The sequence below is a fragment of the Pogoniulus pusillus genome, chromosome 13 (genome assembly GCF_015220805.1).
Source record: "Pogoniulus pusillus isolate bPogPus1 chromosome 13, bPogPus1.pri, whole genome shotgun sequence".
NCBI classification, from domain to species: domain Eukaryota; kingdom Metazoa; phylum Chordata; class Aves; order Piciformes; family Lybiidae; genus Pogoniulus; species Pogoniulus pusillus.
In genome coordinates, this window is record NC_087276.1 from 25,148,117 (window position 1) to 25,175,196 (window position 27,080).

The 27,080-nt window shown below is 43.6% G+C and overlaps 1 protein-coding gene across 2 annotated transcripts; it reads right to left on the bottom strand.

The window, feature by feature from the left end:
* Positions 1–443: 443 nt before the first annotated feature.
* WIPI2 (WD repeat domain, phosphoinositide interacting 2) lies at positions 444–26,014 on the bottom strand. 2 transcript variants are annotated; one of them, XM_064153633.1, is made up of 12 exons: positions 25,734–26,014; positions 16,958–17,040; positions 12,258–12,427; positions 10,949–11,045; positions 10,304–10,401; positions 9,777–9,869; positions 8,449–8,519; positions 7,158–7,265; positions 5,979–6,143; positions 4,889–4,996; positions 2,001–2,131; positions 444–1,190 (listed from the first exon to the last, which is right to left on the bottom strand). In XM_064153633.1, the coding sequence occupies exons 1-12, from the start codon at positions 25,805–25,807 to the stop codon at positions 1,078–1,080; spliced, it is 1,311 nt and encodes a 436-aa protein (XP_064009703.1). In that variant the 5' UTR covers positions 25,808–26,014; the 3' UTR covers positions 444–1,077. The 2 variants fall into 2 exon arrangements, with proteins under 2 accessions (XP_064009703.1, XP_064009704.1); XM_064153634.1 differs by having other exon boundaries at positions 2,034–2,131; positions 25,734–26,011.
* Between the last annotated feature and the right edge of the window lie 1,066 nt (positions 26,015–27,080).

Consider the following 27,080-nt stretch of genomic DNA (forward strand, 5'->3'; position numbering starts at 1 on the left):
GTTAACTCAGGCCCAGACTGAAGGGAAGCAAGAAGTGAGAGCTATGCCTTCCAGCTGAGAACCTTCGGGCTGTGTAAAGAGCAGGGCTTGCCACACTCTGTAGGGACTTCCCTCCAGCCTGACAGAATCCTTGATTTGCAACATTCAAAACAAGTATAAAAAATGGTTATTGCTACTCTGCCAAGGAAATGAGACAATCTACAGGAGAGAAAGAAAGTGCATTCCAAGTCTTCTCTAAAGAGTCCCCACAAGCCAACATGGACTTTGGGAACCCAAGCACTGAAGGTGCACACACACAAGAGTCTCTCAATGCCTCCTTCCTTCCAGCTTTCTTCCTGCAGCAAATCCTTTTCTTCCCTGTAAAGGCACTTTCTATATTCTAGATCCTTACGCAGGGCAACACTTTCAGTTTTCCATCCCAACAAACAGAACAGTCCCACAAGTACACAACAACATTCAGAAGGAATTTTAATTAACAAAATGGTCCAGGAAAGGGGAGGGAGAACCCAAAAAAAACCAACCAACCACCACCCAAACCACCAGGCCATTGCATTTGAAAAGCTGCATGTCAGTCACTAGGTATGCCTGCAAGCCCATGCACAGGAAACCATTTGGACCTTTGTCAGTGCAGAACTCATCTCGGCTTCAAGAACCACTTCTCTGCTCCTTCCTTTATATAAGCTAAATATTATATACATATATAAAAAAAATACAAACTTGGGTTTGTTATAAAGTGGCTTCTCTCTCTCTCCCCCTCCTATGCTTGCTTGGCACATGAAGGCATGCAAAGCTAGTAGGCTCTGAGGGCTGCACAAACAGTAGGTTTTGGCAACAAAACAGAGAAATAAAAAGAAAGAAAGAAACACAGCTAAAGTAGATAAGCAAGATTAAAAGCCACTGAATTGAAAACCATGTATTTGTCCAATTGTATAGAACTACAGCTACGACTTAAAACTGTAAGAGTCTGTCATCCTCTCTCCCAGCTCATGTCAAAGTTCATAGCAGCATAACACGAGATTCCTCAGGAAACATCAAGCCAGTGTTCTCTGCTTCAGGAGTGAGTTCACAGGTCAAGGTTTAGTCTGTCCGCAGGATCATGGGAGGATGCTCACTGTCTTCATCCAATCGGAGCGAGCTGGTTTCATCTTCCAGGCATGCTCCACCCACGGCACCCAGGTCATCACTATAGGCTGGGGAGAAAGGAACAAGCAGCTGGGAGATCAACGGCACAAACTCGAGCTTGGAGCCAAAGCCAGTGATTAGAGCTGAAGTAATGGACACTGCCTGCAACGCTGTCACTGCCACCCTATGACTGCTTTTATCATGACCACAGTGCCCCAAGCTGAGAGCAGTTTATGCTCCAAGTTCAACTACCCTGCACGTGCACAGCACAAACCCCTGCTTTAGGTAGGCTGATATTCTTCTTAACCCTACCCATGCACTACAGGAGCAACTGCAGCACTGATGCTACACGTGCAGGCTGTTCTTCCTTTGCAGCTGAAGCACTGACCTGACAGCCACACAAGAACAGCAGAAGCTCCACTAACAGCTGCAGCACTAAGTAAATTCTCATCCTCTCAATTTCACAGAGCAGCAAATCAAGCTAAAAGGTCCCATAAAGGAACTGCAGGTGTACTTACCAAACCCTGTTTAATAAACCCAAGGGGTTATAACCCAGGTGCTTTGATCAGGTTTGGATACAGAACTCCTGTATGAAATAATTGTGTGAGGGCACCTCAAGAATCACGTGGCAGGTACTGCAACCATCACTTAACCACAATTTGACACAAACTTCTACTCAGGAAGTAGCAGAGATGAATGATCCATCTAAAGGAGGCTACTGCACATCACAAGTGCTCTTTTCCTACTGCTCACCAGTGCTCCACATCACACCTGCAGTTATGAAAAGCCCAGCGTCGAAGCAGACGAGCTCAAGCAGCCATCTAGAACGAGGCAATGGGCAGAGGTGCCCTCTGCCCTGTCTCCAGCCTTCTCCTTACCATGCCTTGTGGGTGAGGAAGGCACATATGTACCTTTAGTCACAGCAGCACTGTACGTCTGTGCTACCAACGGCCGGTCATGAGATGCGGACTCCAGAATTTCGTTGGCTGGCTCCATACTGCCATCGAGCCTGGCAAGCAGGAGAGAGGGGTTAGATGGAGAGGTGACCTGCCTGGGTCTACTACACCTTTAGTTGACAGCTATGGGAGATTATCTCATTAGATGTGCAAAAATAATATATACACACACACACATAAACACATACACACACAACATGAGGGCCCTGGTCCCTCCAACCTGTCAAGAAGGCATAGAATCAACCAGGTTGGGAGACCTCCAAGATCATCCACTCCAACCTAGCACCCAATCCTGTCCAATCAACTAGACCATGGTACTAAGTGTGCCTCATCCAGTCTTTTCTTCAACACCTCCAGGGATAGTGACTCCACCACCTTCCTGGGCAGCCCATTCCAATGCCAATCACTCTCTCTGGCAACAACTTCCCCCTAACATCCAGCCTAGACCTCCTCCAGCACAACTTGAGACTGCATCTCCTTGTTCTGTTGCTGGTTGTCTGGGAGAAGTGACCAACCCCCACCTGGCTACAACCTCCCTTCAGGTAGTTGTAGACAGCAATGAGGTCACCCCTGAGCCTCCTCTTCTGCAGGCTAAACACCCCCAGCTCCCTCAGCCTCTCCTCATAGGGTTTGTGTTCCAGGCCCTTCACGAGCCTTGGTGCCCTTCTCTGGACACATTCCAGTATCTCAACATCTTTCTTGAATTAAGGGGCCCAGAACTGGACACAGGACTCAAGGTGTGGTCTGACCAGTGTTGAGTACAGGGGCAAAATAACCTCCCTTGTCCTGCTGGCCACACTGTTCCTGATACAGACCAGGATGCCATTGGCTCTCTTGGCCACCTGGGCATGCTGCTGGCTCATGTTCAAACACTATCTACCAGTACCCCCAGGTCCCTTTCTTCCTGGCTGCTCTCAAGCCACTCTGTCCCCAGCCTGTAGCACTGCTTGGGGTTGTGGCCAAAGTGCATCCGACCACACTTCACATTTAACACTGAAGAATCATCAGCAACACGCTTGCCTCTGACATAGCATCAGCATCTAAATCCTAGTAGCTAATGTAAAGAAAAAAAGGACTCAAGAGTGTGATTAAAAACCCCACAAAACCATTATCAGTAGTCAACATTATAGACAGTCTCTTGAGCTCTGTTCACAACAGAATCACAAAACTTTAAGAGGTTGGAAGGCACCTTCAGAGATTGAGTCCAACCCACCTTGCCAAGGCAGGATCCCCTAGGGCAGCTCGCACAGGAGTGCATCCAGGTGGGTTTTGAGTCTTCAGAGAAGAAGCCTCCACAACCTCTCTGGGCAGCCTGTCCCAGTGCTCTGCCACCCTCACTGTAATGAAGTTTCTCCTCATGTTGAGGTGAAACCTTCAATGTTCCAATTTGTGTCAATTGCTCCTTGTCTTATTACTGCTGACCAGCAAAAAGAGACTGGCCCCATCCACTTGACACCCACTCCTCAGACATTTGTATACATTAGTAAGATCTCCTCTCAGTGTTCTCTTCTCCAGACTGAAGAGTTTCAGGTTTCTCAGTTTCTCCCCCCGGTTTCCCAGTGAAAGTCGAGGCATAGGAGGTTCCATGTGAACCTGAGGAAGAATTTTTTCCCTGTGAGGGTGACAGAGCGCTGGAATAGGCTGCCCAGGGAGGCTGTGCAGCCTCCCCCTCTGGAGATATTCAAGAGACATCTGGATGCATTCCAGTGTGATCTGCTCTAGGTGATCCTGCTCTGGCAGGGGGGCTGGACCAGATGCTCTTTCAAGGTCCCTTCCAGCCCCTGACATTCTGTGATTCTCTTGAAGCAGTTGCTTCATCCCTATATAGTAAAAAAACCTCTAGTGAAGATATTAGAGCATTTCAGAGATGAAGTTGATAACAACTTCCATCTGTGACTTTACTTCATCTACAAATGTAACTAGAGGTCGTACCTTAAAACATTCACATAAAGGCATGATTTCTGACCAGTATTAGAGAGACTGACCAAGGCTGCAAGCCTGAATTATCATCATAGTTATTGGCTTTAATTCATAACTGATCAGAAAAGTAATTCAACTACAGTACCCCAGCTCTGCCTGCCAAACCTTATTAAAAAATAACAAGGCCTTGTCATATTTTCCTGAAGTGTTCTGCAGTGCTGCTACAGAACATGAGCTGGCTGCCCTATATGCAAGGAGGCTTAATAAGGACACCAGTACAGAGAGAATCCAGAAAATTTAGCCAGAGTAACATCTTTATCCTCTCTCTAACTGCTTCATTTATTGATGAAGAGGATGGTGTTAGATGTTTCAGGTTCTTCCCTAAGTGACTCGACTCGAACTGCCAAGTAAGAGGAGCCAGGATCAGAGAGCTGACAGCGATTGATCCTGCACTGCAATCAGACCCCGTTCAGTTCCTGCTGATAAAGTGGTGCACAGTGCAGTAGGTACTAGAAAGGGCAGGCACAGGGGGATTCTGAAGTTACTCATTCATGTCAGAGGTTTGGTAAAAGATTCATTTAAAGATGTGAGCTGCTCCAAGTTAGACTTCTGCAAAACAGTACTAAGCTTAAGAACAAAGCGGATTTTGTGGGGAAAAAGACCCTCAAAACCCACACATCACAGTATCACAGTATTATCAGGGTTGGAAGAGACCTCACAGATCATCAAGTCCAACCCTTTACCACAGAGCTCAAGGCTAGACCATGGCACCAAGTGCCACGTCCAATCTTGCCTTGAACAGCTCCAGGGACGGCGACTCCAACCCAAACAGCAACAAGATCACAAAAACAAAGCAAAACCACCTCAGCCCCAAACTAATGTGAACTTACTTGTGCTGCTTCATTAATGTGCACTCTCCTCCTTCTTGGGGATCTAGGTTGTACATGTAGAGATAGCCATCAGCAGCTCCCACCAATAAACGAGGGATCTTCTGGATTCTAGGAAGGTTTAGGGGAGAGCAAGAGACTAATAAGGACTTCAGTTCTGTATCAACACATGCTATTGACCTCCCATGATTTTAAGGCCTTATTTTCCACACTCATGCTTCTAAGACAGGGGAACACTGTTAACAGACAGTGCATCTAGGAAAGAACTGTGCACAGAAAAAGCCCAAACCAGAGTAAAGCAGAACCACACTTTGGGGCTAATGGGGCACCATAGGAATCGAGCATCTTCTACATAACCCAGTTAAACAGGGCAAGAAGTTACCACCCTGTCATCAAGCTTCATGCACCTCCAAAGGCAAAACATTCCAACGGGACTGTTCCTTATTTCAGGAGTGTTACAAGGCTTAATTATTGCTTAAAGGATGCCTTGAGACAGAGGAGTGACAGCAGAGACATTAAGTCAATTTAGCACTAAAACTATAAACCCCCCACAGAATCAGTTTACTAGCACTCAGTTTATTGCTTTGATAGCTGTGCCAAACGGGACCTGCCTTTGGTAAAGACTATTATAAAGATGAGATTTAGTCCTTAAAATTAATTTTCATGTATGCTGTGCTGGTTTAGAGACCAGCACAGCATCAGCTTGCTTTCAAAGGCTACTTTAGGCTGGGCTGCCTGATTTTGCAGTTCACTACACACACCACGCTGTATCACTCCCCCCCAGCACTAACAGGAAGGAATGTTCTCAACATTCACCTTTCAAAATGAAACACAAACTTTCAAAACCACTTTAGACTATCCTCCTCCAAATATTGCACCTTTCCCCCGCTCCCCTCACATGACTGCAAGCTGTTGGCTCTAACACATTGCTCTTCACTTGGGAGAGGCTTTGAAATGATTACAGGATAATCCATTGCTCTGTGCACTGTCTGCTCTAGGGAAGATGAAGCTGTGTTCTACAGTGGCAGCCTCTCCACAGCCCAACGTGGCAGCCCAGTGGGGTGGTGAACACGGGCTCGGTTTCTGTACTCACGTGGCAAGCGCACAGATGTTTTTGTGCCCGCAGAAGGGCAGACGGACTGTAGCAAAGGCTCTACCCTGGTTGAACATTTCTGTTACTTGGGAGGGCAGATAGCTTGTGGAGGCCATTAGAACTTTTCCAAAGTAACCTGTCCAAGTTGTAGGCTCTTCCTGAGGTCTAGGAGTCAGAAGGAAAAAACACCTGTGACCGACTTTGCCTTCATGTTAGAGAGAAAGGTGTGTAAACACTTTGAAACAGCTTCTTGTTTTTCAAGGCACTAAGCAGAAACAACAGCTTTGAGAATCAGAGTGTCAGGGGCTAGAAGGGACCTCAAAAGATCATCTAGTCCAATCCCCTTGTAGAGCAGGATCACACAGGAATGTGTCCAGGCAGGTTTTTAGTATCTCCAGAGAGGGAGACTCCACAACACCCCTGGGCAGCCTGTTTCAGTGTTCTGTCACCCTCACAGTGTTTACATGAAACTCTAATGCAGGCCCTTTATGCTACAGGGCACTGTGTGTCCCACCATACCCTCAGCCTTTTATTTAAGCATGTTTGATTGCAAAGTGATACTTCTGCTTATAAAACTGCATAAGGTTCATTATACGAGAGCAAGACCTACTGGGAAGTGCTACACTTGAAGACTTTATTCTCCTGTTCATCACTAAACAGATCACCCTTTCCAACGCCTTCCACAGAAATGTAAGACTGTCCTCTTGAATCATGAATAGAATCACAGAATTAACCCGGTTGGAAAAGACCTCTAGGATCATTAAGTCCAACCTATCACCCAACCCTTCTATTTAACTAAACCATGGCACTAAGATCCTTGTCCAGCTTCCTGGAACATTTTAGAACCTGGTGTCTTTTAAAGCCCTACAGGCAGCTGGAAGGCAACGCTGAGATAGCTCTTCCCATCATGACTGTCAGAAGAGGTGAAACACAAATGTAACTGAATGCTGAAACTGCTGCACATTCCTCTCCAGAGGATGGGCAGTTTCTCTTTGGGATCTTTTCTAGTCCCTGGAAGAACAGTGTGTAGCTCAGCTACAACTGCTGATTCGTAAATGACTTCTGCCCTTTACAGAAGCATTCAAAAGAAGTCCGTCCATGCTTTGAAGAACTCATCTTGAGTATCATGAATTTTAAAGCCTTTTCCTTCACAAACTCTAAGGGACCTCTGAAACCTACTTTTCTTTCACAGTCTCAAGTTTGAAGATATGCACCGTCTCTGTGTTACTGGATGCAGACAGAAACATGCCATCCATGCTGAAAGCCAATGAACAGATGCTCACACACCTAAGGGAGGGAAAAAAAGAGAAAGGAAGCCAAATGAAGTATTATTTTTGACATTCCAGTACTGCAGCAATTGGTGTAAGAAAGCCAGTCTTAACTAACTCATGGGCATTGGCTTAAAGAAGAACATTACTTCTCTGTTTTGATAGGCAGGGGCCTTTCTGTACCTTCTCCCCTAAGGAGCTCCATACTGCTCACAGAAGCTGCACTGAGAGAGCTGTGGCTGCATGGTAGACTCACCTGCTCCTCTTCTCCTGTCAGAGATTGCAGGTGACTCGCAATTAAGCCAAGTATTTGGCTCAATTATTAATTAAGCAGATTCCTCAGTCACCACTGCTTTGCAAATAAGAAAAAAAAAAAGAACATTTCCACAGTAAGCATTCTGAATTATCTGAAACCTTCCTAGAGCACCTCAAGAGCAACATCTCCACTAGTGACATGACATACACCAGGTACAGGGGTCAATCAGCAACGATCTGAGCTCAAGTCTTACCTCTGCATCAAGCACAACTACAGAGTTACTCCTACCACAAGCTATAGTACTGTTCTTCACAATGGCTATCAACGATCACAGGACTAGCAGGATTTAGAGGAGAGAGACAACATTAGGGGTACTGCCTCCAATTGCCCTAAGAATACAACATACAGATCCTACAGAAGGTGGCCTACTTTAAACAAGTTCCCTCACCACTACATTTTTAACAGGTAAGAGGGAGCATGATTGTGGCCTTTCAGTATCTGAAGGGGGCTTGGACTACCAAAAAGCTAGAGGGACTTTTTAGGCTATCAGGTAGTGATAGGACTAGGGGGGATGGAGCAAAGCTGGAGATGGGCAGGTTCAGAATGGCCATGAGGAAGAAGTTGCTGAGCATGAGAGTGGTGAGAGGCTGGAATGGGTTGCCCAGGGAGGCGGTTGAGGCCCCATCCCTGGAGATATTTAAGGCCAGGCTGGAGGAGGCTCTGGCCAGCCTGATTCTATGATTCCAACAGGATTGATTTGTAGAACAGCTTGAGTCCAAAGGAGCAAGAACTGGAAGCTGCTCTAGCTGGAACTGTTATAAGCCTACAGGCAGGGATAAAGGAAGATGAAAATAGGCAAGACCAAGGATGCCAGCTCAACTGCAGAACACACTGGAAATCTACCATAAGAAATATGCTTCAGATAATTGGCCCAGGTGAACCTTACCTCTTCACTCCTCTTCGGAATTCAAAGAGTTTCTGTCCCTCTGGAATGGAAAACACTCTTATTACTGTCCCCTGGAAATGAAAATAGAATAAATTAGTTTTTCATTCCAAGTTTGATCACTCTATTAGATCTACTGAGCAGAGTACAACTGCAAACAGCAAAGCATTATGCTGTTAACTTATTGCTGTTGATGCACATCACACACTGGCATGAAATATTTATGGAGCATGTTCGTAGGATGTGTGTGAAGAGCAGAGAAACAAGAGGTGGGAGCTCCTAATGCAGGGAACAAGCTATGCATCAGGAACAGCCCTTATCTCTGATGATGAAAATGACCACACCAGACAAGTACCACCAGTACAGTCATCTGGAGGTCTCTGTGCCATTATCAGATGCAATCAGTTACACCTTTCTAATCTAAGCTTATTACTCAAAATGCTGAGGCTTCAGACTTTCTAATCTACACAATTTAGATGGGCAATTTGTTACTGTGTGCCAAGGGCTGGCAAAGCACTGCTCTCTATGCTGACTTTAACTGCCTTGTTTTCATTAGGAAGACAGCATCAAAACAAGACAACTAATTTCTAATAAGCATCTTGCACTAAAGGGAGAAACACTTAGTGGATTGCCCTGATTACTGCCAGATCCAAATGTGTTTATTAAAATAACCTTATTATCCAATGATTCACAGCATGGAAATGGTGTCAAATAGCACTAACAGTTCTTAACTTAGATCTGCAAGCCACCTTTTTTGGCACTTGGGTGTGGAACTGTGTGTGCTTACAACTTAATATCATAGAATCAGCCAGGTTGGAAGAGACCTCCAAGATCATCCACTCCAACCCAGCACCCAACACTGGCCAATCAACTAGACCATGGCACTAAGTGCCTCATCCAGGCTTTTCTTGAACACCTCCAGGGATGGCGACTCCACCACCTCCCTGGGCAGCCCATTCCAATGCCAATCACTCTCTCTGCCAACAACTTCCTCCTAACACCCAGCCTAGACCTCCCCCAGCACAACTTGAGACTGTGTCCCCTTGTTCTGTTGCTGGTTGCCTGGAAGAAGAGACCAACCCCCACCTGACTACAACATCCTTACAGGTAGTTGTAGACAGCAATGAGGTAACCCCTGAGTCTCCTCTTCTCTAGGCTAAACAATCTCAGCTCCCTCAGCCTCTCCTCACAGGGCTGTGCTCAAGGCCCCTTACCAGCCTTGTCACCCTTCTCTGGACATGTTCCAGTATCTCAACAGCTCTCTTGAATTGAAAATGCTTAGAAACAAACAAATTTAATTCTTTATCTCTGTTAATAAAAAGCCACCTTACCTTTTCTGATGCAGTGGCAAGTTTAGTACCACTTGCGTCAAATGCCAGAGCAGCCAAGGGGCTATCATGAGCTGGGATCATATTAGCAGCTCTCTGCAGGAGTAAATCAATAAAATATAACCTTAGCACATGAAAAAGCTACGTGTCTGCAGCTCAAAACTGCACATTTCAGAGTATTCAAGGCAAATATGGGCCTTGCATTACAGAAAACAGCTTCAATATTTGTTCCAGTAAAGGTTATGAACATAAAGCGATCAGTGAAGCATGTACGTGGAGAGTACAAGCAGTAGAAGGATACTTAAAAGACAATTCAAACAGAAATTACTTTGCTTCACTCGTTTGCCTAACTCTGCTCATCAAACCTGAGTGTCTATTTTCTCTGCCAGCTGTCTGTGAAGCCAAGCTGTAAGAGGTGCTGCAAACAGATGTAGGGGAGCCTAGCCCAGTTCTAACAATCCTTCTCTGAGGAAGTGGTTTCCAAAACCTGCACATTTAGAAGGGGAAACAGCAGCCACAAAGACCCTTACCAGGTTGATGGTGTCAAAGACCTGTACTTCTCCAATAGTTGCACTTCCTGGATAGGCCAGGTAGCAGTTGTCATTGTTTATTGATAAAGCACACAAGCCTAGAAGGGAAGCAGAAACTGAATTGGAAAGGAGCAGATTTCCAACACTGAGGCAGCAAAACTTTCTGATGCTATGTTTGAGTATTATAAAAGCAACTCAGGTTATCCTCACAACACTATGAGTAAATCTCAGAGTCAATATGTAACATTTAATATAGAGTAGAAAAAGAACACCAACAGAGCTACAATAACTGATTAAGTAGCTGAATTGCCCCTGTCCCTCATGACTCTGAAGCTTGATAAAGCCTTCAGCCATACCAAGTGCTGGCAAAGTCAAGTTTATATCTCTGCTACTTCTTTCTAACACTTCAACACATTCACTCAAGCAGACTAAAACCCTGGGAAGATGCAGTTCAAGGCACAGCCTGCTATTTGTTCTCAAGAGCCCCACCCGGATTTTAAACAGGTGGGCTTTAAGACAACTGCTTCTGTGCTTCTCACTTTGATTTCACAGTGGAGTTAATCTTACTGTTCCCTGTAGGAAATGTCACAGGCTGACACAAAATGCACTTTTCAGAGCTATGCCAGCCTCTGACACCTCACTTACCTGCAGGATTGGGAGGTGTCTCCCTGATTGTATGTAATACCTTCATGTCTCGTATGTTGTGTATATAAAGAGACTCTTCCAGACATACTATCAGCCTCTAGACGTGGGAAAGAGGATTAAATGTTGATGTCAGAGTGGAGTTTAATAATAATTTACCATTCCTAAAAAAAAAATGCAGTTTGTACCTTTCAAGAGAGAAGGGGTTTGTACCTACTTGATAGGAGGCAATGAGTCTGATAGAAGATACACAACAAACACCTCTTGAGAAGGCTTTGACAGTGCAACACTACACTCAGCCACTTGAACTGACCTTCACTTCCCTCACCCACACCAGTGCAAATTGATTCCAATGAAAATGATTTACATTACCAGTTCAAGTCAGCAAGCCAGAGACTTTCATTTAAAGCTTTTTAATTCTTATTCTGTACCTGCCCTTATGTATTTCCTCCCCTCAAGAGGCCAATTCACACATGGAAATAGTTTTTTTGCTTTGGCTAAACAGAGGGAAAAAAAGACACAAGAGTTTTTTAACCATTTATGGTGCCTGTTACTTAAAATTATTTGTGAGGGGCTGTTCTTTTTAAAAACTGATTTCTTCAACATCTCATTTACACTTCTGTAAGCTACATCTGGAAGACTAATTTTACTCATTTAATGTTACCTCACCATGCCAGAAATCAAATCATAATCCCATATGATTTTAAACATGAGTCTCATCCTCCCACACTTGAGTTGTGACACAGGAATGGACACTAAAGAGTTTTTTTTCTTCCTTCAGATGTTGTTCTCTTCACTTTGAATGAATTGGTTGAAGGCAGAGAAGTCTGTACTTGCAAAAAAGCCTAGTAATGATTTAGTGAGACAGTAAAGTATGGGTTCAGGTATTTAAAAACCTCACCAGTTCAGTGATTTTAAAAAATAGCAATTCAAATTGTATGGAAAAGCATAAAAAGTCACTATGTAAGTTTTAAGTTTAGGTCTGAACAGAAACTGCCAGTTTCACAAACTTCCACATTTGGGATCATAGAATGATTCACACTGGAAGGGACCTTGGGAGATCTTTAGTCCAATCTCCTACTCAAACTATACCCATCTTACTCAGGGAATTTCTTAAGTAGATACTCAAAGAGAGAACCAGAAATACGAGTACTGAGATGGCACACAGAAGCTACAGCTGGAAAGGCACAAGTTCATGTCAAATAGCAATTCTGTCACCAAAAGGAAGAGACAAAACCCAGCAGAGTAAGTGCCAGAATCAGATCCGCAATCCCTTCCCGTGTTCAACTCCCTTGTCAAAGTTACTACTCACCTGTCTATTGAGTTTGACAGCCAAGATGGTGTTGGAGTAACTGTAGTTGCAAATCTCTGTCCCCTTCTTAAAGTGACAAACTTTCAGCTTGCGTGGAGCTTTAAGGCTAACTATGGCCACCAGACTACTGGAGAACAGCCTCTCCACAATGCACACATCTTCTGTGTCAGCTAAGGAATCACAATAATGAGGGGAAGAAAAACACAGAGGGAGATTTCAGGGAAGAAGAATGAAGGAAACATTGTCTAAAAAAATTTAAGAGCCTAATGCCACAAACATTGTCACAACAGCTCAAGCTGGGATGTGGGAGAGGTTTTTAAAGCAGAAAAATCTATACAGTGAATGCTGATTTAAAGATCTCCCCTCTCTTGAGGCATCTTGAAAGTTTATGCTTGGGAACAGAGCAGCTAATCCTCCTCCCCAAGATTCCACAGCAAAAAAAAAGAAAAAGGCAGCACAAAACCATCTCACTCCAGCATTTTACAGTCATATCTCTGCAGAAACCCAGAACAACAAAGGGGGTTGAAGTTTTGGGGGGTTGTCTGTGTGTGGCTTTTGTTTTTCAAGCTATACTACGCATGGAAGAGCTTTCAGATGACCAAAACACCTCGGGATTTCTGCACACCTTTTGGTGAAGAAAGGCTGTTGCACTCAAAAGAAGCTGGTAAACTCATTGTTGTAAGGCTGCTCCAGTCACTGAATAGTATTTTCACACATACCATAGAAAAGACTGGACAGTCCCTAGAGCCAATCTGCACAGGAATCGCAGAACCCAGCACGTACACACAGCCGTAACCCAGCACCACTATGTCAAGTGTTCTACTGTGAAAGCACTGGAGGCAAAAGGAGGAACATGTCACCATTCCAAATGTGGAGAAGACAGCAGGAGGGAGAGCAGTCCAGGATTTCTGGCAAAGCAGCACTCTCACAGAATTTGATTACAGTACTGTATAGGACCAAGCTGGTAGGAGTCCAAGTCTCCTCACCAGTTACTCTGGCATGTGCACCTCCCCCTCCCACCCCCTGAAGCTGCCCTCCAAAAGCTTCAGGGACACAGTGGACATAGCTTCCACAGCAGGAGAAAGCTGGAGAGTTTCACCACACATTGCAGCTCTCCTGCAGCTACTGGCTATGCCTGTCCTTGCATTACAGGACTGAATCAAGACAAACAACTTGGGACTTCTGGCCTTGATCCACCAAAACAACCAAGAAGTTCCACAGAAATCAGTGTCTGGATTAGCTCAATGCTTAATACAATCCGAATCATAAAGCTGCCAGTGGAAAAAAAACAATAAAGCTTATTTCTGAAGGCTTCTGTTTTGGCCAAGAGACATATTAAATAACTAATGGGCACTGTTCTCTCCTCACAAATGACAGAAATTCCCTGAAAAAAAAGTTCTGTGCAACATCCTCAGCATATGACAGTGTCACCACCTTGTGACATGTCTGCTTTGAAAGTGCAGTTATTTCAAGGAAAATCTCAGAATGTGTTTAATGCTCTGTGCTCTTCTGAGAGAGAAAAAGACAGAGAAACAGCCTCCTTATGGAAACAGAGCAGGTCTACACCAAGCATTTGCAGTATTCTACTCCGCATAGTTGACTTCTACCTATGTCTGCTATTTACTGTGGTGCTATTTACTGTGGTACTTCTGGGAAGACAAAACAGCTTGCAGAGGCTTTGGATGTTCAGTTTGCTCACACAACATTTTAGCAATGACTTGGTTTTCAAGGAATTGTTCTCTGTTTTTCTGATGCCTCACACAAGACATGAAAAGGAAATAAAAGAATTCAATCTGCTTCTCTGAATTCGTGCATAGACTTTCAAATGCAGGGGTCCAGGTTCTTTGAATCAGACTAGTAACACAAGAAAAGATTCTCAGATATGTTACTGTGTAGGTTATCAGCTTTCCATCTAAGCCTGGAGTCCTTCATAATGATACAATCTTTTTATAAGGCTCAGAAGACCTGCACAGAGACCCAAAAACCACAGTCTGACTGCTTCTTGCTCCTGGGCAAGCACAGCTTCATTCCTCACACAGCTTCTGGGATTTGTTAACTCTCCCAGGCAGGCAGAAGAGCTGGTATTTCAGAGGAGGAACAGCAGGTAGTCAGATGGAAAAAGTTCTGCTCCCATGCTGCTTTGATGGGATGTGTAGGCACACAGGGAAGAGCACTTTAAGAACTAAGCAGTCAGAAGGAAAAAAAAAAAACAACAAGCAAAACAAAACCCAGACAACTTTCAGCAAGGAAAACACTTAAAAAGGAATAGAAAATCCTGCAGCCTCACAATAAAAAGACTCACTATAATACAGTTACCTTTAGAGAAAAGCACTCTGATGGGCTTTTAATTAAATTCATTTAAAAAAAATACAAGATGCAGCTCTGCTCCTTTGTCTTCTCCTAGGAGGAAGAAGTGATAACATCTCTTTGCAATTGCCAAGTCATGTATGCTTCCTGAGGAGCAACCATTTGGGTGCTATACCAGGCTATACTGTACATCCTGCATGCAGCTGTCCCAAATTAATCATGTGTAGCAGCACAAGATAAGTCCTATAGCAATGTTGTTAATCACAAGAGGTTTGGGTTTTTCTTCTATTTTTAATCTTCTCCTTTACACCACACAAGCAAGCATTGCCAGAAACTCAGATTCAAAACACAGAAAGAACAAAAAGAACAACAAAACGAGTTAAGTATCAGCAGTGAGGAGAGAACAGCAAATCCATAACGAGATTACAGTTGCATAAACACAGGTATGAAGCATAGCAGACAAGAGCTGATTAGAACTAGCTACATGATGATCAGCTGTGCTTTTATTCCATTTTCAATCCAATAACATGAAGCATGTTAGAAGCTTTAAAGCACCCTCCAATCTGATAGTCATTTTTACCAGGAGATCAACTGAGCAGGTAGTTAGGAGATGGTACAGTCACAAAAGTCAGGGTTTGGGAGCAAAGAAACCTCCCAGACCTTTCAGTTGCTCTCTCAACCAGACAGCTAGGGCATATTCTGCAGTTTACTTTAGATACCTACATCTGGCAAGTCAAATCCTACAGAAGAGGGGGAAGGGGTTCTCAAAAGCACTCACTGAAAACAACATGAAGTCTTTAGACCCACTGGAGGCAGGAGGCACATGTCTGGGAGGCTTCAAGATACCTCTCCTTGCAGAAAAGGAAGCACCTAGTATACAGCATTCCTTCCATTTGCATATCAAGTTCTAAACAGACATGGTTTGAGAGCCCCAAACTGAAAAAATATTTAACTTCATACAAGAAAAAAACCCCACCCTAAACATTTAAGAACTTAATTTTTAGATCTGCTGCATGTTACCTGCCCCATGACCAAAGGTCAAGACAGGCAGGTAATACACGGATCAGACCACTAAATCTAGTGTTACCTCACACTCTGTGTTCTGTGTTTACAGACTTAATACCCGTGGAAAACTGACAATATCAAAGAGGTTAAGTCCATGCAGGCATCCCAGAACAGTCTGAAGTCTGGAATCAGCAGGGCTCAATTCCAACCTCATCTGCTCTATCGGCTGATTGCAAGACTCTGAGCAAAGTGCTTTATCCAACCTGTTCTTTCAAAGACTCTCTAGAAGAAGCAGTCCTGCAAGGTTCAGTTGAGTCTCCCTTGGTATGTTTCATCAGTGTCTCGTGTAACAGGAGTCATCTTCACTGAGTCTCCTGGGTTGAGATCAGGGTAGATACTGGAAGTGCCTAACATACTACAGAGGTCAGGTACCTAAACTCAACAGCATAAAATGGAGTTCAAGACACCAACTAACCAGTACAACCAGACCGTGACTCACACAAGCAGAGGTAGCTGGAATACAATATAACCTGTTCACAGGTGCCTAATTTGAGCCTCCCAATTACTCTTTTCCATGGACTGTATGTAGAACCAGACTATCAGCACAGGTAAGAGGTGATCTGAATCACATCATGTTCAAATGTCAGATGCCACAGGGTCAGGTTTGCTTAGAGAACGGAGTCCAAGGACAACTCTGTTGTGTTGCATGGTACACCAGGATCCTACTACAAAAGCTGACATCATAGCTATTGGTACCACCTGTTCATGTGGAGTTTACATAAAAGCAAGGATACTCTGCATAGCATTCATAGTTTACTCATTAGCTCCTCAAAAAAAGTCTGAATTGCTGGCAACACAGGATCTCACTTCTCCCTGAAGCATCCCTCCATTTCATTATATCCTAGCCAGCTGTGATCAGTACTGAGAAGTTATGGGAATTTGGATCATTACATCTGTCACTATCACATTAAAAGTACTTTAGCATTAAAGAAAAACTTAAGAAAGGCTTTGCTTTCTTATTTGGGAAAGGTGTATTTGTGGTTTCCTGCCACAATAATCAGTGTAAAAACTCAAAAGACACTCCCACATCAGTAGTTTCTATTTTTAATGCCCAGTTGTTCTATAACCTGGTTATTTGATGTAGAGTTTAAAAAGCAAAGAGTTCTCATAGCTGCTACCAAATTTCACAACCTTCCAGCTCAATTTCAATACAAACCACTAACATATAGCTTTACCCTGCCAGCAATCAATTGTTTTGTATTTGTGTGATATTTCAACACATGCTTAAGGTTCCTCTTATGTCAATTTCAAATAACCTGTGAAAAAAATGAAGCAGGTCTTAGTCTTCCCTAATTAAGCCAACTTGAAAACGAGAAAAACATACTCACTGCATTCATAGATCTGCTCTAATTTGTCCACAGATGAAAGAGAGAAGAATTTGTAGCCTGATTTACTGCCAACTGCAAGGGACCTGAAAAAGAAACAAGGCAGTCAGGAACATAAACCAAGCCAGCCATGATTACCTTTGGACAGATTCTTATCCTACACTACCAACTCCAGTTGGGTCAGCTCAGTAAGAAAAGCATTAAAAAGCCAGACCAGATACAGATAGGTTCCTCAACTCTGGAAAGGGCAAACAGCTTCTCAACTATCCCAGGTGTGGAATCCTGCTTCACAATGATGAAATAAGAGATCACAGCTTAACATAAGCCTACTGCCCAATTTCTGCTGGGGATTTCTCCACACAAACTAGAAGCTTTAGTGTGGAGAAAAATATGATGACTTGAAGAATGCAATGCAAACCAATTACATCATTGCCTCATCATTAGAGGTGACCTCCAAGACCTTATAAACTTGGCTGTCTGGGGATTTTTTGCTCTTTGTACTGTAACCTTCCCCTCAACAACCCCAAAAGAGCTTTCATATTAAAAAGAAGGGAGAAAAAAAAAGCATTAAAGACTGCCAGCTCTACTTTTCTATGCTTTTATTTGATGATATTCTAGCACCTCCTAAGAACATTGTTAGGTCTCAGTCTTACAAATACTCCTGCTGAATCTTTGATCAGAGGCACCCTCTTAAAAATGCCAGTCACTGACATTAAACAGATTTTAACAATAGCAGAACATTAAAAAACTGACTGCAGAGCCTTCTTTCCTCCATTACTCAATTTTCACACTTAGCTCACAGACCATTTAATTGCTTTTCCAGTCAGATTCAAAGACAGGTCTTAAATTTTAAGCTCCAAAAACCTTTAGGCTTGTCTTGCTGGTCTTTACACATCAAGGCAGCAGACAATGGCACATTCTTATTTTCCCCTCCCCGTGAGGAGGATGATTTTATGCCACTGAAAAGGAAAATTAACAGTCAGCTGGGTTGTGCAGAAGTGTATTAGTCTGCTTATAGTTCATATATTTCTTACTGTCAGGATATATGCAGAAAACTTAATTAAATTCCAATAAAATGTACTTCAATATGCCAAGTTGTGGCAAGGCTCAAACCCAGCCCTGCCAGCCAGCCTGCCAAAATGCCCTTCTGAGCTCAGCAAGACCATTGTCTACAATTCAGAAGCATTAGTAATTAGTTCTGCATTTAGAATACAATACAGATTCCTAGAGTTCTTGCTTTTTCTGTATTTTCCTCTCATGGATCCAAAGGGAGCCCTTTTTAAACTCTTAAAGTATCCAGAAGATGAGAAATTATTCCTCCAGTGGCTTATTCTCCGAAATTAAGATCCCAAGCTATAAAACCAGCTTCTGTATGACCTTCTCCTCTAGGAAAAAAAAATACAACTGGCATAATCTGGTTAAGAAATTCTATTTGAGAAGGTTTAAACCTTCAAATTAAAATATGCACCATCCAGGCAAGAGAAGTAAGTCTCCCCAGATTCAATAACTGAAGTATTAAAAAAAGCATATTAGGGTTAGAGACAGAGGAGCAACTATAAAACAAAATTTTGTTGCTGCTCCTCTAAGTCACCTTAGAGATGGTGAATCTAATTTTACTCCAGACAAAAATCAGTGTACAGCAGACTGAATCTGATTAGTCACCACAGTGCTTCAGTGTCTTTCCTCAACTACTTTTATACAACTCAATGAAAATCCAAATTTCATTAAAAAGAGAAACTGTAATTTGGAAAAAAAACAAACAAACAACGACAAACAAAACAAAACACAAAATAAGTTCAGCTGCTTCCCTCAAAAGGTTTAACAAAGAATGACATTAAAACTGTCACTTCATAAAGGTAAACAAGCACTCTGAGTTAAAAATAAATGGAGTCACACGACTCCTTGCAATATAAACCATCTACAAAAGACGCAGGACGATTGCCTCATGCAGAATTCCACGTAGCAGCTATTTGTGAATGTATTACCAGGCAGAATTGATTCTTGCATTGTACTCACAGCTTTAAATACAGAATATTGCTGTATCACTGTTTTGCTGACACCAAAAATAAAGCCCATTTTTCTTATCCTACCCACAGCCCCATACCTCATCTAAATAAGCTCCAGACAATGGCAAAAGCGAGCTGTGTACGAGATAAAAATCATTAGACTGAGTAGCAGCCAAATGAAGAAGCATCGAACAGACCTTTCTATCCATGGCAACTGCCTTTTGTTATTTCTTTCAGGATCAAGGTGATGAAGCCACAAATCATTTGTTTACATAGAACAGTTCAAGTCAGTATAATTAAAGCCATTTCAGCACACAGGCAGAACTGCAAAATAACCCATTCTTCTTCTAGGGCAGCATTCTTGCTTTGGAGGGTTTGTTTTGCTTGGGTTTTTTTTGTTTGCCCCCTCCCCCTTTTTTTCTTAATGCACTCTCAAATTACTTATGAAACTATTGGAAAAATCTTTTTATATGTAATAAGAGAACTCACTAAGCTGAGTTATAGCACTGTAATCACAGTGATTTAAATCCCTCATCTTCCCCCACACCAATATTACACTTAAGCCCTTAAGATACCCAATAGCTAAACGACCAAATCCACAAAAAAAAGTTTCTAACCAAAATTACCCCATCTCTGAAAAAAAAAAAGTGGAATCATATGAGGATGAAATATGATCAATAAGCCATTCAGCTACTGCTCTGATAGACAGTGGCCAACAAGAAGCTTCTGTAGTTTATCAGACGCTCCTTTTACAATGTGGGTGTTACGCTTTATCATCACCAAATTTCAGAAGCTGATGAGAGGCTTAAATTGAAAATAAAATCAATATCCCCCAAAATAGCCTCTTTTTCCCTTCTAACATTATGCTACACACAGGTGGCTTTTTAGCTCTATTATGTGTAGCCCCTATTACACACCTTAGACTTTGAGCTATTTCATCATCAGGGTTGTCTGCTCAGTGCAAAATTACCAATATAACCCTGATTTATGAAACTCTATTTAGCTGCTTTTTTCAAAGATAATACTGCACTCTGAATCAAGATTACATGAATCCTGAGAGTATTTTCAAGAGCAGCTGTCAAATAATTAAAACTAACCTCATCAAGAGAGCAGTCTTAAGAGATATTTCACAGCTTCCTTTCAGGATGCTGATGCTCGCTGTGAGTGACACTCACCTAGAGTGGGAAATCAGCTGCTTCAATCTCTCTGGCTTCTCAGAAACAAGTTAGAAACAAGTTTTTTCAGAAGAGTTAGAATTAGCTTTTCTTTTCCTCCTTTAATATACATAGAGAAGGAAGAAAACCAGTTCTTCCCTCTCTGTATCATGAAGAACCTTAACTATTAATCAGAAATATTCTGCATTCATCAGAAAGATCCTACTGAGGGCAGCGCTCTCAAAGATTAAAATCAATTGCAGCTGCAGTATAACCACAACTCCTGAAGTCATTACTATTTTAAATAACTGGTTAATTAAACCTTCTTTCATTATGATCCAGTCTCATTACACTAATGTTCCACCTTGTTTCAAAAGCAATGTAAATTTCCAAAGACAAAACATTTTGTGAACAAAGGGTTAGGATGAAGAGGGAGAAAATAAACATGAGAGAATAATCAATGAAATGACACAAGAAAAGAATTACTAAGGGACTTACTTTGCTTTATTCTCCTGTCCCAAACCTCTGCTGAAACTGAAGGTGCAACATCTTACAGATATAATAAGAGGTCAAGAATGCCATAATTCTGGACAAGTCCTAAGTTCAACAGATTTGTCAGCAATGCTCTGACAACCTGCAGGAGATTTTCCTATTGTTCTTATATTTAAAAGAAAATCTCCAAAGAATTGCTACAGCAAAGGGAGATCACACTTGCTCATCACTTAATGTGCAGCAATAAACTGGGACAACAGAAAGTTCATAATCCAAGTAAGTATCACTACTTTCAGGCTAAATTCCTGTGCAAGTTGTTACATGCTGAGGAACATCCCACTGGCAAGCCCACCTAGGCTGCTGTCTCCTCTGCAACCACAGCAAGCAAGATGATGTGTGACTACTTCACTACCTTGCCTGAGCACCAGAGATACACAACCTTTTTTTTTTTTGGGTGTCTAATCAGCTTTAAAGCCTCCTTGCAATAAAGAGCTCTCCTGTCCTCAAGGATCATGGGTGAATGACACCTGAACATAGTTAAAATACAGGCAGAGGAGTGAATACTCAGCACAGGAGTGAATGCTCAGCACCTAACTGTCTTTCTCAAACAGTTTACTACAGAGATCCAAAGATCACCTAGTTAGGGAACTAAAAGACAGTTTCTCCCACTGCACAACTTCAAAGCACCTGCTCAGAACACAGAATGAAATTGATTTATGTGTGGGAAAAAAAAAAAGGGCAGAATTATATCAGGAAAAAGAGATAGGAATTTACACCTACCACACATAAATGAAAGCAGAGACTAAAGAAGACCTTGCAATTAAGGCACACATCAGTATTTTCATCCCAAGTCCAAAGGCAAGGCATCCTTTTTGCACTTCCATCAGCAGTCTGTTCCAAGTCTCTAGTGACTACTGTGTTCCTAAGTGCTGTTACATGATTCTATGATTCTAAAAAAGGTGATTAAAACTTGTTTATAGGCTGCCCACCACTGTTATTTCACAAGCAGGTTCTTTGGGTTGTGTTTTTGTTTGGTGTTTCTAAGTTGAATCTGAACTCCACAGAAGGCATTTCTCTGGAAATATTTGTGTAACCATGTAAAGACTGAAAGTTTAACCCATTTTATAGCTACACAGAAGCCTTCAGATCTTGAAGTCATGCTTTGCTTAAAAAAATAAAAGTCACAAACTTCTGTTACCCCCTGCATTGCCCTTAAGGGTTTTGAAGCTTGTATCAGCTTGTGAAGAGGGTTTTAATTTTTCATCAAGGTATCTGTGCTCAGTAGTTCTTCCAGAATTAATATAAGCAGCAGTCAGGTTTAAGCAGTGCTTCTTACCAAATATCTCTTGTTATCTAACTGCTAAAACACAAACAGCACTGAAATCACCCACAAGCATCTGCTGCCCGGTTTTGTTGGGATACCCAAGTTCTGATCAGTCACTTTGCTCTCTGCAGGCTGAAGCTCCTGCCTCTCAGAGAATGCCAGTCATGCCAAGTTGTGCAATGATTGATTCACTGGGGAAAAGGGCTAGGTCCAAAACAAGCACACCAACATCATCTCAAAATGACCTTCTCTGTGTTTTTACTTAATGAAAACATACTATATCAAAGAGAAGCCACAAACCAATTGCTTCTCCTGCATTATAGGTGGAGTGTTTTCAGGCAGAGTTCCAAACCCAGCCAGTAACTCAAAACTCTCATGTAAATAAAGCATAGGGGAACATGGAATGAAGAGACAAGACAACACTTGCAATAACGTAGACACTGTTCCAAGAGACAACGTCACCACATACAACATCCACGAATGAACTTCACAAGAAAAACAAACAACTAAAGGCAAAACAGAGGATATCTGCTTCAGTCACCAGGGACTGCAGCAACTGGGAAGTGGAACAGCAACTTGGAAATGCAACAGCAGCTTTTGCATCGACAGCATTCTTCTAACTACCAGCAATCTAATTTCCCAACAGTAAAAGATCACCTCCTTCCTACAGGAGACAATAATTAATTAACAATCCTTAATTAAGCCTAGAAAAAGTTAGCTTGTACCTATTTTTACCATTACCTTGTACCACTTTTACCATCAATAGTACCATCTTTTCTTAAAACGAGGCACTTGTCTCTGCTGTCTAGGTAAGCAAGACACACTGAGCATGAGTGGAGCTGGCACCTTGTTAAGTTATGGGTATAAGCTTTAAATGCAGTAACAATGCATCCATGTCATTTATTTTCCAGTTTTGACTGTCAGCAACTTTGCTAATTACCAAAGCACACCTTAAAACTGACTGGAAAGACATAAACAAAGCTTGCCTTTCATATACTGGCTGAAAGAATACGCATTTGTTTACTTTACCTGTCTGGAGTTACTTGTAATATAAGTTGAAAGCAAGTAAGTGTTCTGAGGGCCAGCATGGGAAAGTGTAATTCACTGCTAATAAGTTCTCTGCAGCTCTTCTCACCTGGTAAATGGTGACCTTCTAGACATATAGAATAGTATACAAATAAATCCAGAGAGCTGTCTCCTTGTTTCTCTGTTCAAACAAGAAACTAAGGTAGATTACAGGTGAGGACAAAGAAAAAACCTCTAACTCCAGTTTAAAGAACTTACACAGCCACTAAATTCTACTGAGTTTAAGAACTAGAATGCAACTTGGTTTTTTTTCAGGTCACTTACCACACCAGAGAAGTGTTTTAGTAAGAACTTGCTTGGAAAGACATCTACAAGAATTGGGTGTTTTTTTCCCATACTACTATTCTCAGAGAGATTTCTTTGAGACTCTATTAGAAGGAAGAGATACTTACTCAACATCACCTAAACCATCTCTTTTGTCTCCAAGTAAGTGGCTTTAAAATTATTTTGAGACAAAAATATGAACAGAAGCCTTTTTTATAGTTATGCTGCTCTCCTAACATTACAAAATACATTACACAAAAGGCTTATCCCAAGACTCCAAACTATGAAGATATATGAGCCAGGTCTAGATTACATAAAGATACATGACCAAAGGTGCTTTGCATATATAGAAATAACACCTAAAAATTTAATCTTCCTGCACAATGGGCACTAGAATGCTGGGGAAACAAAAATCAGCTATAGGATAAAGAATGAAGAAAATATTTTTTCTATTTCTGAAAATTAGATGGGTAAAGTAGCAAAGCAGCACACACAGTTCAGGAAAAAAAATCATTAGTCAGCTGTCTGGTTTGTCCTCCTATACCTCAAAGTTAAAAAGAACCATACTTTATCCTGAAGAGAGATTTTAAGGTGGACAAGTCAAAGAAGGCCTAGACAGATTAATACTACCTTTCTTTTTACTTCTGTCTTGGGTTTGCTCTCAAATCAAGCCTGCAGCTCTCTCGTTCAAAAGAAGTTTTGTTTGGTTACAATTCAGCAATCTCTAATTCTCTACAGCTCTCCCCAAAGCTAAGCTGCAATTGAAACCAGGCAGTTGCTTGAAGGAAGGAGAAACATTAATGTTTTTAGATCACAGTGTTGGACAGCACAGTTCTAACGTCAAAAAACTTGCCATAATGACCTTTATAAACTTCAAAATAAACAGGTGGCAGATTTCCTAGTTATGATGACTTATTTTGTCTAGTAATAGGTAAAAAATGGCTGGTTTCTGAGCAAAACCAGAGTGTGATTTCTGAGCACAACGACAGAGAGAGCTCCAGGCAGTACTTGACGAAAAGTGTGAAAAGTAGTTGCAAAAGTCTCTGGCTTGAATCAATATATGGATAATGATTTACTTACAAATACATAGAACACTACTGCTTCCCCCTCAGCATTTACTGCAAGTTACTGTTAAAAAGTGTCTTGTCTCAAGTCTATCCAGCTCCACTTGTTCATCTCCTGAACCCCACCAAAACCTACAAAAGCAAGCAGAGTATTTTCCTCCTGTGATGTGATCTCTCCTCGATCTGCCAGTTCCATTAGTCACCTCACCTTCACAAATACCATATGCTACAGCACATGCTGAAGATAGTCAGAGATCTCTCCTGTGAGGACAAGATACTGCTGTATGTAAAACAAATAAATAAGTTGTTAAAAGAAAAACCACCACCACCACACACGTGGGCTATGGTGTGTGATGCCAATCTGAGATCATTTCCTCTTACTCACTTCCTGAACAAAACTGACTCCTTTCTCAAGTACAAGTTCTCTCAGTTATTGTCCCTCGTTTCATCTTTTAGATGTTTAAAACAGTTGTAAAGGATCTTTAGTGCTTGAATTTTGCTATTAGAGATGTCCTAAACTGAAAAAATATACTGCTTTTTAATACTCTCTGTAAGAATTGATATGCACTAATCTAAACACGCTGCAACAGCTAAATCACTTGAAACACGTCCAGCACGAACTGACCATTTCTAGAATGGAAACACGAATAAATGCAATTTCACAGACTACCTGAGAAAGGCTTCTAGAAAAGCCAACATCAAAAGAAGCACGGGCTCATAAAAATACCTCTAAGCCAAAGGCACAGTGCCTTTGCTGTCTGAGCTGCACACAGGCAGCATGTAAAAACAACACAGCTCTATGAAAAGATAGCTATAATGAGCTTTCTGGTGAAGTCTTTGCAACTCCTGGAAGAATTGGGTCTTCTTGCTACCTCAGGCACTCCTAGCAGCTAGACATCAAGAAGGTGAAACAGCCCTGCTTCACTTTCTCAAGGCAAGAGCAAGCAATGTCTCTCAGGTATAAGGCGGCGAAGCTCCCCAAGGCAGCGGTCTGGGGGAGGGAGAAGTCAATACGCTGCAATCACAGCTCAAGCCGCCCATTAACCCTCTGCTACGTGTCCCTAGGAGCGCGGCCTCACGCCGTGCAGCTCCGCACAGAACCTGGAGGGGACAGTGGGGCTGCTCCCCCGCCTCCTCGCTGCAGAGGTGAGGATGACCGCGGCGCTACTCTGTGGCAGTGAGGACACAGACCGCGGCAACGCTCCCTTCCATTGCAAGAGAGGGACCGGGGGAAGCAAAGATCCCGCCACGCCCCCTCCCCCATTCCCAAGGCCCAGGCCTCCTCCTCAGGGTCCCTCGGCAGGCCTTTCCCAGCCGCTGCCCCCTTCCCGCGCCCGGTCCCCCCGGGCCTTCCAGGCTCGCCTTCAGGCCGGGCGCCGCCCCCCTTACGTGTTGTCCTGGTTGAAGTTGGCGAAGAGCAGATGGCCGCTGCCGGCGTCGCCGCTCTGACTGGCCAAGTTCATGGCGGGACGGCCCTCGCTACCCCCGTCCGGCGGGGGAGGAGGAAAGAAACGCCTCCAGCAGACGGCACACACCTCAGCCGCGGCGGCCCCGGCCCCCGCCGCACGCCCGCGGCCTCCTCATCCCCGCCAGCCCCTTGTTTACGCTGCGGGCAGCGGAGCGACCCCGCGCCTGCGCCGCTCCGCCCGCCCCTCCCGGCCACCGTACCGCCGCCGCGCGTGCGCCCGCCGCGCTGGGAGGGAGGGGCCGCGCGTGCGCCGCTCCGGCGGCGCCGAACTTGGCTGGGAGGGGGCGGGGCAGGGGCGGGGCGGTGGGCGGGGCAGGGGCGGGACCGTGCAGCTGAGTGGGGCCCGGGGGGGCGGCGGCTGGGTGGGAGATGGTCAGTGAGGACGGTGGTCCCCAGCTCAGCTGCGCCCCCAGCCTCCAGCGTGGCTGCCACCTTACCGGCACGGTCCCTCCAGACACCGCCGGCTCAGACCCGGCGCCGTGCCCGCCCCTGCAGTTCTGCTTCGTGCCACGGGAGGTCCCCAAGGCATAGCAGATGCGGCAGCAGGGCTCTGCTCCCGAAGGCCTTGTGGTGATCTGCCTTTGGGTGACTCCAGCCTGCAGGACAGCTAGAAGCGGGCAGGAGGCAACTTAAGAGCGGGACTCGTCCCGGGCTGCCTGATCCAGGGAGCCGCTTGCCAGGAGCCAATATAAACGGCAGGAAAAATAGCCTAGGGCTACTGAATTGGGGATGTCTGGGAAGGGGATGGGCATCAAGGGATTTGTCCTGAAATCAGTTAATCTCCGGGAAATGAGCTGCCCGGGGTGCTTGAGTTCATACCCCTGGGGCCAGCTTCCCCAGGAGTGCTCATGCGTAATGCACAGGGAGTGGTGGGGAGTGATGGAGCTTCAGCTCTTCGGTCCCCTGATGTGTAAGGGACTGTCTGGGCTCCCTCACATTTAACCACTCTCCAGCTGCTGGTGAGGAGACTACTCCAAAAGTCTTAAATCCAAGCAGCCCTGCACCAGCAGCCACACTGCCTTCACAGATGGGCTGCCCCGAGGGGCTCTGGGTTCTCCTCCACTGCACACTTCCAAAACCTGCCTGGATGTCTTCCTGTGCAACCTGCCCTAGGTGCACCTGCTTTGGCAGTGGACTTGTATTAAAGGATCTCCAGAGGTCACTTCCAACCCCTACCATTCTGTGCTTCTGTCCACTCTGCTACAGTGGTCTACAGCAACCTCCAGGCTGGTCCTGCCCCTTGACGCTGCCCTACATGCTCACCTCTG

Coding starts and splice junctions, on each gene's coding strand:
- WIPI2 (XM_064153633.1), bottom strand. CDS start 25,807: ATGAACTTGGCCAGTCAGAGCGGCGACGCCGGCAGCGGCCATCTGCTC. Junction 11,046..12,257: donor CTGTCAAACTCAATAGACAG/GTGAGTAGTAAC, acceptor TCCCACGTCTAG/AGGCTGATAGTATGTCTGGA. Junction 2,132..4,888: donor ACATTAATGAAGCAGCACAA/GTAAGTTCACAT, acceptor CCTGCTTGCCAG/GCTCGATGGCAGTATGGAGC.